General features: G+C 40.7%; 1 protein-coding gene across 2 annotated transcripts; it reads left to right on the top strand.

The window, feature by feature from the left end:
* Positions 1-548: 548 nt before the first annotated feature.
* LOC134876542 (5-hydroxytryptamine receptor 1B-like) lies at positions 549-8,400 on the top strand. Of its 2 annotated transcripts, XM_063901519.1 has the most exons (3): positions 549-821; positions 1,923-2,465; positions 3,541-8,400. In XM_063901519.1, the coding sequence occupies exons 2-3, from the start codon at positions 1,965-1,967 to the stop codon at positions 4,138-4,140; spliced, it is 1,101 nt and encodes a 366-aa protein (XP_063757589.1). In that variant the 5' UTR covers positions 549-821; positions 1,923-1,964; the 3' UTR covers positions 4,141-8,400. The 2 variants fall into 2 exon arrangements, with proteins under 2 accessions (XP_063757589.1, XP_063757590.1); XM_063901520.1 differs by lacking the exon at positions 549-821 and having other exon boundaries at positions 1,752-2,465.
* The last annotated feature ends 2,683 nt before the right edge of the window (positions 8,401-11,083 follow it).

The following is an 11,083-nucleotide window of genomic DNA, read 5'->3' as shown; positions in this document are numbered from 1 at the left end:
TAAGATACATTTTCTCATTCATTAAGACATAAAAAAATCAAAAGATATTTCAGAAAAATACAAATTAAATTAAAAAATGTATTTTTTTAAATGTTTTATTTTAAAGTAAAAAAGGACAACATATAAAGATGTATGAAAAAAAGCTGTTGAAATAAATAAATCTGAATAATAAAATTCTCTTAAAGAAAATGCCCAATGTTGGTCATGCCAAAGAAATAAATAAATAAAGGAAAACAAAAAAACATTTGAAATGAAAACAAAGTAAATATATATATTTTTAATGATTTGAATTAATAGTACAAAATATCAAACTCAATCATGCATCAACTAAAATTGTCTTCTATATCGGCTTTCAAAGCAACTGTGAAAAACAGATAGTGAGAGTCCTTTCAGAGAGAGAGAGAGAGAGAGAGAGAGAGAGAGAGAGAGAGAGAGAGAGAGAGAGAGACAGAGACAGAGTGTGTGTGTGTGAGAGTGTGTGCTGGCAGTATAAAAGCAGCAGTCAGACTTCAGCAGCTCTGAACTTGTGAGCAGACGCTGCCCGGATTAAACCCTCCAGCAGAGACCAGAACAAGAGTTTCTACTTCTACTTTTCCTCCATCAGCGGATACCGTGGGAGATGTACAGCATGAGTGGATAATGGAGAGGGCTTTCTCCCCCATCACTCCCAGTATACCCTGGATGGATACATTGGGTGGAGGATGCTGCAGGTGAAGTGAGTAAAATGAGGAGGAGGAGGCAGAAATCAGTCTGGATCGGAGATGAAGATGGAGCTGCTGTTTTCCTGGGGTGAGACCAGAGGAGAGGGGGGCGCCGAGAGGGTGAGCTGCCGGCTCTCTGCTCACACCACACACACACACACACACACACACACACACACACACACACACACACACACACACACACACACACACACACACACACACACACACTCACACACACACACACACACACACACACACACACACTCTAATACATGTATAAAATAAGAGATACTTTAGGTACAAATATTAGAAATAGAGGTCTACACATTTATAATAGAGATATTCCAGGAACATAATTTGTAATAGTACGTAGTCATGAATACACACAGGAGAGTAACGAGAAATTCAAAGTCAAGACAAAAAACTGATGACAAAATACACAAGGAGAGCAGGAACAAAGCTGGGTGTGTGTGTGTGTGTGTGTGTGTGTGAGAGGTTGAGAGATGAGAGAAAAAAACATTACAATACAAATACTTTAATATGAGTGAGAATATAATCGTGCTCTGTTCTTAATAAGGATGTGAAATATAAGATTCTCTAAATAAAATGGATCTAATTATAATAACCGGAGACTAAGAGATACTTCTATTAGAGGTCTACATATTTGTAACACAGATAATCTAGGTACAGTCTTTAGTGTTTGGATTATTCTTTACTTTTCACACCTATATATTTGCTGAATGAAAATAAACACAAACAGCAAATATATCCATATCTACAGTAAAAAACACAATACTCTGAATGTCCGTGTAAAGACCAACAAACTACACCAGTAGAAATAACATACATATATAAGAAAGTATATTGAACTAAAGATGACTAAAACGATATTCTGAAGGGTATTTACCAATCAATAAGAAAGAAAGACTGCGAGTACACATGGGAAGATACATATATACTTGTTCATGTTCAATGCTCGTCTAGATGCTGCTGTGACAAAGGGAATTTACCAAACAGGGGTCAATCAATCTTCACTACAAACTGGAACGTTGACTTTAATGAAATGTATTACGTCAACAGATTCCACATCACTGAATTAGGTTACTTGAAAGCAACAATGTTAAGTTGAACCAACTCATTGCTGTGATGTGAAACCTGTTGACTTAATACACTTAATTAAAGTCAACCTTTCAGTTTAACAGTGTCGTCCTCTCCCAGCTCGATGCCCGGGGCGTCTGACGCGGTGCAGACGGTGGCGGGATGGAGACGGTAAACGCCAGTGAGCTCTGGAACATCTCCACCAACTCCACCCGGCCGAGGGACAGTAACCTGGCTCTGCAGTCGGGCCTCGCCGTGACTCTGACGCTCATCACTTTAGCCACGACGCTCTCCAACGCGTTCGTCATCGCCACCATCTACCAGTCTCGAAAGCTGCACACGCCGGCCAACTTCCTGATCGCCTCCCTGGCCGTCACGGACCTCCTGGTGTCCATCCTGGTGATGCCAATCAGCGCGCTGTACACCGTCAGTGCCACCTGGACCCTGGGGCAGGCCGTGTGTGACATTTGGCTGTCCTCGGACATCACCTGCTGCACCGCCTCCATCTTGCACCTGTGTGTCATCGCGCTGGACCGATACTGGGCCATCACGGACGCCGTGGAGTACTCCAAGAAGCGCACGATGGGGCGCGCCGCTGGCATGATCGCCACCGCCTGGGTCATTGCCATCTCCATCTCCCTGCCGCCCTTCTTCTGGCGCCAGGTGAGCGGTGGTGCATGGGCGGTTCTAGGGCGTGGCCAACAGAGGCCTGCGCCCCTAAGTGTTGCAGCCAATAGATGAGAGCAGCCTACATCACTTCCTGGTGAAACTTAGGCCCCGCCCACTTTCCGGCAAAACAAAGCTTTGGCGCCAAGCAGAAAACACAACGTTTGGCTGCATAAAAGATGTATTACCCCTAAATAAATAACCAAGTACATGTACTGCAGTACTGTATTTAAGTACAATGTTAAGGTACTTGTACTTTACTTGAGTATTTCCATTGTATGCTACTTTTTCTCCGTTACATTTATTTAATACATTTAGTTGCTAGGCAGATTTGGATTAATGATTGATAATGCATCGATAACTATAAAACATATCAGAGATATTATTCTGAAATGGACCAATCAGACAATGACTACTGTAAGTAGATTTAGATGAGAGTACTTTCTACTTTCACTGGAGGAACATTTAGAATACTTTCACTGTGACAGAGTATTCCTACACTCTGGTACTTCTACTTTACTCAAGTACAAGACCTGAGTACTACTTTACTCAAGTACAAGACCTGAGTACTTCTACTTTACTCAAGTACAAGACCTGAGTACTTCTACTTTACTCAAGTACAAGATCTGAGTACTGCTACTTTACTCAAGTACAAGACCTGAGTACTTCTACTTTACTCAAGTACAAGACCTGAGTACTTCTACTTTACTCAAGTACAAGACCTGAGTACTTCTACTTTACTCAAGTACAAGACCTGAGTACTTCTACTTTACTCAAGTACAAGATCTGAGTACTTCTACTTTACTCAAGTACAAGCTCTGAGTACTTCTACTTTACTCAAGTACAAGATCTGAGTACTTCTACTTTACTCAAGTACAAGACCTGAGTACTTCTACTTTACTCAAGTACAAGATCTGAGTACTTCTAAAATGTACTTTAATTAAATGTTCTGTCAACAAATGTCATATAGCTGTATCAGGTTAGTTGAAAGCAATACTATCAAGTTCAACCTGCTTACTTTAAACTTGATATTATTGCTTAGTTTTAGTTCTACTTTATTCCGCCTCTGCAGGTGAAGGTGGAGGAGGAGGTGACCAGCTGTAACGTGAACACAGACCACATCTTCTACACCATCTACTCCACGTTTGGCGCGTTCTACATCCCCACGCTGCTGCTCATCGCGCTCTACGGGCGGATCTACGTGGAGGCCCGCAAGCGCATCCTGAAGCAGTCGAGCAACAACAAGAAGCCCGGGAAGAGGCTCACCTCGGCGCACCTCATCACCGACTCCCCCGGCTCCGTGGCGTCCAGCACGTCGCTGAACTACGGGACTAACGACGCCTCGTCCTGCGACACCTCCGTCAACCAGGTGAAGGTCACGGTGTCCGACGCGCTCCTGGAGAAGAAGCGTATCTCCGCCGCCAGGGAAAGGAAGGCCACCAAGACTCTGGGGATAATCCTGGGCGCCTACATCGTCTGCTGGTTGCCCTTCTTCATCTACACCCTCGTGGTGTCCGTGTGCGACTCCTGCTTCCACCCGGGGCTTTTCGACATCTTCACCTGGCTGGGTTACCTCAACTCTCTGATCAACCCCATCATCTACACCATGTCCAACGAGGACTTCAAGCGCGCCTTCCACAAACTGATCCGGTTCAGATGCTGCCGGGCGTGAACCAGCCATCCTCCCATTTTTCAAAAATAAAACACTTGTCTGGATACTAGAGGGAAGGCACTGAGAAGAACTGAAATTAAATGTACGTTGTCAACAAGTTAAGTTGGACCTCATATTTTTTATTTAAACTTAATATTATTGCTTCCCACGAACCTAACTGACCTAATACATTTAATCAAACTCAGTGTTTTCAGTGTGGGGACCACGGGTCATTCTTAGGCGTGGCGGCCATCTTTGAAGGATAGCATCTTTAGCAAACCAAAATGAACAAAGTATGCGTGGAATATAAAAGCCGTTCAGGCACCTGCAAAGACAGACTTCAAAGGGGGGCTCGAGCACCTGCCCTGTTGCCCTCCTTTATGCACAAAAAAAAGTGTGAAATGGAAAAGTGTTACAGCATATTGCCTACCCTGCCATTGAGGACAAAGCATTTGGCTATCATGCAAGGCAACAAAATGACACAAAATGCTACTGAATGTTAAAAAAATAACGGTGATATAGAGGAAATACATGTATTCACAGAAACCTCAAAAATATGGATGGAAAATAACCTGTATGAACCCTGTCCTGTTCATTCAAAGCACTCATTTTGGAAATGAAGTTTATTCACTTTCTTGCAGAAAAAATTACGTGACAATTGATACCACTCTCATATCCCTGCGTTAAAATGTAGCGTCACACCGCTTTGAAATCGTCCGAAAATGTCAAAACATAACGCCTACATTTCCCACAATGCAACTCAGCTGCTAATCGATCAAGGCGATTATTCATACTTCACACACAGGAGATATTAAACGTGTTATACTGCTTTTAAAACACATGGAATTCAATTAACCAACACTACTGGAAACATGCTAACGTTCCTCTTTGCATGTGGAGCTACAGACGGTTATCCTAGCTTAGCATAAAGACAGAGGAAACCGCTAGCATGGCCCTGTTGCCGTCCTGGAAGAGAATCAGAACGTCCTTTTTTAATTTACAAATCAATTGAATTGTCTCACTTAAAGCAAAGAATAACCCGCCACAAACCTGTGTCTGAAACACATTATCTAAAGCTTATGTGTGTGTTAATTATGACATCATATATTAATTACATTTAACTAACTTGATGGCACATTCCTATTCCTACACTCTGGTACTTCTACTTGACTTTAGTGCAAGATCTGAGTACTTCTTCTACCTCTGCTACCGACCATGTTTGAAATGTTTAAAGTGAACAAATGACGGATTCTCCACCCGCACAGGTTGCTAGTTTCCTCCAAAGATGGCCGACTTGACGTCCGTTCCCATTCCCATTCCCGATAAACAGTACGTTCCCCTGAGGAACGCCGACACCCAGTGGCTGATGGATGGGCCAGCATCTGACGGCACCATTGGATTAAAATACTGTGGATGCTGCAGATGCTAACGTCGCTAATGGAGGCCGCCTGCAGACTCTCTTTGCCATAATGAGTTTGAAGGTCAACAGTCATTGGCTTGTAAGCACAAACAGTTTAGCGCTAAGCTAACCACGAGCCCCACGGGCAAAAAATAAGATGTGTGTTTGGTTTTTTCCCCGTCTCAATAAGGGGGATTCTGGTGCCTACAACACGTTTTTGTTCCTCAGATGTGCCTGGCCCCCCGGGTGGAGACGAGAGGGCGATTTCAGTTTGAGAAAGAGACACAGGTTTGGCCAGTGTCTGTGTTTCAATTTTTTGATGTGACTGATTTAAACAACTATTCTGTTAATTGATTAATCTGAATGTCAGAAAATAAGGAAACAGGCTTTAATTGTTTTATTTGATTAATTTAAAACCAAAAGATAGTCACTTTAATTGGATTCAAAAGAGAAAAGCAGCAAATCTCAAATAAAAACAGCATTTTCTGACATTTCTTTGCAAGGATTAATCAACAATCAAAAAAATAAGGGATTGTGTTTCCGTGGATCAGCTTTAGTCTTTAAACAAGAATCCAACCTGAGTGTAAATCTGTGTGCATCAGTGTGAATTTTACTTTCATTTTGCTGAGAAGAGTGTGGATGTTGCTCAGTGAAAGCTGTAAAAATAGTGACTCTGAGGGAATGAAGAGCCAGGATTGTGAAACCGATCTACCAGACCTCTCGTTAAGGGTTTTTTAATTGTTAATGTTAGCTTTGATGTTCCATTTCATGTCAGGCTAAACAAATGCAACTCCAAATCCAGTGGGGCAGGGTTCTTACCTCATCGTTTTTTATTTAAAATGTTTAAAAACCCTGGGAAATGTCACGGTATTCTGATCAAAACCAGCATTTATCCTCCCATCAGACCAGCACATGCTAAATGTCAATCATTATCTGCTGCTGATCCTGAGTAAGGAATGGATGTTTAGGGGAATAAATCACACTGTAAAAAGTCACTTTGCTTACAGGTCTTCAGGAAAACATGCAAAAAGTGCAATTATTGGCATAATGTCTTGGAATTTGGAGGCAACTGAAATTACACATGCTCAGATTTTAAAATGACCGTTTAGCAATTAGCGTCGAAATTATTGCACTATATTTTCTTACGCCCAAAACAATGTAAATTGAAGAGTTTTGCAGCATATTGCCTATACTTTGCCATTGAGGACAAAGCATTTAGCTACCATGCAAGGTAACAAAATGACACCAAATGCTATTTAAATGTTTGTAAAAGTATGTTAATATAGAGGAAATACATGTATTCACAGGCATCTCCAGTAACCAGTAGGAACCCTGTCCTGTTCATTTATAGGATTCATTTTGGAAAAGAAGTTTATTCACTTTCTTGCTGAGAAATATACATGACAACTGATACCACTCTCATACTCTGCGTTAAGATGTAGCATCACACCGCTCTAAAATCATCTGAAAATATCAAAACATGACGCCTACATTTCCCACAATGCAACTCAGCTGCTAATCGATCAATGCGATTATTCATACTTTCACACACAGGAGATATTAAACGTGTTGTACTGCTTTTAAAACACATGGAATTCAATTAACCAACACTACTGGAAACATGCTAACGTTCCTCTTTGCATGTGGAGCTACAGACGGTTATCCTAGCTTAGCATAAAGACAAAGGGACACAGCTAGCATGGCCCTGAACAAAGGATTACAAATGAAATGGAACTACAAACACCTCTAAGGTCAGTAACTGAAACACACCTCCACTTTTGAATCCGTACACAAATGTCAATAACAACAAACGTAAAGTTACACAACGTAATCCACCGCGAAACCAAAACGTGTGATTTCACCTTCAAACTTTGTATTAATTAAATTAGTTTAGTTTTTTTTTACCTTCGTAATCATTTTGAGACACATTCCAAACTTTGGAAGGAGCGAGGCTGGCTATATTACACTGTTTCCAGTTTTTATGCTAAACTAAGCGCATTCGATCTAAACTAAGCTAGGCTAAGCTAAGCTAGGCTAAGCTAAGCTAACCGCCTGCTGGCTCTAGCTTCATAGTTGACATACTGACATGAGAGAGGTATCAGTCATTCATCTGAAAACCTTTACACACCTGGAGCGTAACAAATAAACAACAAGAAAATACAAAGTGCGTGTTTGTGAGGTTCAGACGTCTAGAGCTTTTATTGTGAAAGGATATAAAGGAGTGGATCTGATTGCCGTTGTCAGGTTGAAGGAAGAATGCATTTTCTGTCTTAGTTTGGACTCCATGACCTCAGCGTTGTTGTTTTAAAATCCTTAAAAATACAAATATGTTTGCACAATGTCATTGGTTGATGCTTTTATTTGTGGAAGCTCCGAAACTTCAACCTTGTTATTTTTGCAGTGTAATATCTGCAAATGTGTGAAAGCATTTATTAATTAAGCAACAGTTTGAGTGCTTTTCTGCACAAATAAAGATGCCCTCGGTGTGTGAACTCGTACGTCTCAGCAAGAAAGCAAAAATAAAAAGCTTATTTACCAAAATATCCAACAAAAAATGTGAAGAAAATGCATTTGCTATCAAAATTCAGAAGGAAAAACTGCTGCTCCAAAACAGCTGCAGGGAGTTTGTTGCACAAACCAAAAGAGCATAATAACAATTCCCCGGCTGCAAGAGAAGCGTGATGTACTTCAGCGTTTCTGCAGCCATGATGGATGTGTGACTCTGTGACGGAAAGCCTCCCTGAGTACAGGGTCGATCCGCTCATCTGGTGGCTCCGTCAGTCCAGAGGAAGTTGCATTTCATCCCGGTTAGCTTCTGCTGTACAACGCTTCTGCACACATAGGCGATGCACTGCTCCGAAGGATGAAATCCAACCAGCTTGGAGCACAAAAAAAAGCACTGCTGCTGCTGCTGTTGTGAAAACTGAAAAAATATCAATAAAAAAGGTCTATGGTTTCACGAGGTCCATGCTGGTCTGCCTGGTTTTAACTCCTTCATATTGGGACTCTGGAGGGTGTCAGTGTCAGAGTCAGCTGTGGTATTTGTTCTGCTCACTGATGGGAGCTGATGGATTTGCTGCATGACGGCGTTAACGGTTGTGTAACTTCATTAACCGGCAGGGGAAAATAATCTAACTACGAGGGAAATGTCAGTTGTGAATGCCTAATGAAACGAGCCGCCTTTTGCATGTTCCTGCTGCATATCTTACTCTTTACATCCTCCTCCATGAGGGGGATTACATATTAGTATGCAGAGCTCAGCACAAACACACAGTATAATGAGCATGCACGCAGGGTGAAGTGCAGTTTTTGACATTTGGGACATGGTGTTTTAAAAGAGTACAAATTCAAAAGGCCTCAAATGAAAAAAGCATTTATGCAGAGTCGGGCAATGCAATGGAAATGTTTAGTTAAAGGTCAGCTTCATAATTTACCCCGGTCTGGTTAAAAAGTAGCATTAATGTGCTTCAAAAAGGCTTTTCAACAGTCAGAAATACAATTCAGAGGTAAATGATGTACTTTTACTCCACTACATGTATTTAATCCCTTTGGTTGCTAGGCAGATTAGGGTTGAAACATATCAGAGATATTATTCTGAAATGGACCAATCAGACAATGACTACTTTTACTGTCGCTACTTTAAGTACATTTAGAGGAGAGTACTTTCTACTTTCACTGGAGGAACATTTAGAATACTTTCACTGTGACAGAGTATTCCTACACTCTGGTACTTCTACTTTACTCAAGTACAAGATCTGAGTACTTCTACTTTACTCAAGTACAAGACCTGAGTACTTCTACTTTCCTCAAGTACAAGATCAGAGTACTTCTACTTTACTCAAGTACAAGATCTGAGTACTTCTACTTTACTCAAGTACAAGACCTGAGTACTTCTACTTTACTCAAGTACAAGATCTTAGTACTTCTACTTTACTCAAGTACAAGACCTGAGTACTTCTACTTTACTCAAGTACAAGATCTGAGTACTTCTACTTTACTCAAGTACAAGATCTGAGTACTTCTACTTTACTCAAGTACAAGATCTGAGTACTTCTACTTTACTCAAGTACAAGATCAGAGTACTTCTACTTTACTCAAGTACAAGATCTGAGTACTTCTACTTTACTCAAGTACAAGACCTGAGTACTTCTACTTTACTAAAGTACAAGATCTGAGTACTTCTACTTTAACTCAAGTATAAGACCTGAGTACTTCTACTGTACTCAAGTAAAAGATCTGAGTACTTCTACTTTACTCAAGTACAAGATCTTAGTACTTCTACTTTACTCAAGTACAAGATCTGAGTACTTCTTCTTTACTCAAGTACAAGACCTGAGTACTTCTACTTTACTCAAGTACAAGATCTTAGTACTTCTACTTTACTCAAGTACAAGACCTGAGTACTTCTACTTTACTCAAGTACAAGATCTGAGTACTTCTACTTTACTCAAGTACAAGATCTGAGTACTTCTACTTTAACTCAAGTATAAGACCTGAGTACTTCTACTGTACTCAAGTAAAAGATCTGAGTACTTCTACTTTACTCAAGTACAAGATCTTAGTACTTCTACTTTACTCAAGTACAAGATCTGAGTACTTCTTCTTTACTCAAGTACAAGATCTGAGTACTTCTACTTTACTCAAGTACAAGACCTGAGTACTTCTAATTTTACTCAAGTACAAGATCTGAGTACTTCTACTTTACTCAAGTACAAGACCTGAGTACTTCTACTTTACTCAAGTACAAGATCTGAGTACTTCTACTTTACTCAAGTACAAGATCTGAGTACTTCTACTTTGCTCAAGTACAAGACCTGAGTACTTCTACTTTACTCAAGTACAAGACCTGAGTACTTCTAAGTAGTTTAAGACTCATTCCTGCATCATCTTGCAAAAAACCCAACAGGAAGCCTTTAATAAGTCGAACACAGGATAAAAGCTTCGGTTTCTAAAGAAAACTCACGATATTTAAATCACGCTGCAGCATTTTTTTTTTTTTTTGTCAAGGAAAAATTAGGAAACCGTGAAATTGTTCGGGACTATTTTCAGCGGCGGATGAATCTACATTTGGAGCTCTAGTGGCAGCAGGACAGTGTGTGTGTTCAGGGTGATGAGGCAACATGTCACCCTGTGTAACGTTGATGTGTCTGTAATAGTTCATGGACAGCAGCGGTGCTCTTTGGCACGGACGATATATCAGGCAGAGGTTTATCATGTTGAGGAGATTCACATTTGGGCTTTCTGTTGGGTTTTTTATTTTATGACAAAGTACAGAACATAACCGGCCCTTTAAAAAACACACACACACACACACACACACACACACACACACACACACACACACACACACACACACACACACACACACACATTTGATGATAGTGAAGCAGAGGTAAAAGCTCTCTGAGTGCTTTTTCCATTCAGCTTTATTATCACCCAAGTAAACATGGTTTCACTTTTTAATGAAAATGGTGGAGATCCTAATTTACAACCAAGCTGCTTTTAAAGGGGACAGAAAATTGGACAAATTGCAGATGGCACTTCAGAAAGATCTTGGACAAAACC

This window comes from Eleginops maclovinus, chromosome 15, assembly GCF_036324505.1.
Source record: "Eleginops maclovinus isolate JMC-PN-2008 ecotype Puerto Natales chromosome 15, JC_Emac_rtc_rv5, whole genome shotgun sequence".
In the NCBI taxonomy this organism is placed as follows: domain Eukaryota; kingdom Metazoa; phylum Chordata; class Actinopteri; order Perciformes; family Eleginopidae; genus Eleginops; species Eleginops maclovinus.
This window is presented reverse-complemented; position numbering and strand designations above follow the sequence as displayed.

Coding starts and splice junctions, on each gene's coding strand:
- LOC134876542 (XM_063901519.1), top strand. CDS start 1,965: ATGGAGACGGTAAACGCCAGTGAGCTCTGGAACATCTCCACCAACTCC. Junction 2,466..3,540: donor CGCCCTTCTTCTGGCGCCAG/GTGAGCGGTGGT, acceptor CCGCCTCTGCAG/GTGAAGGTGGAGGAGGAGGT.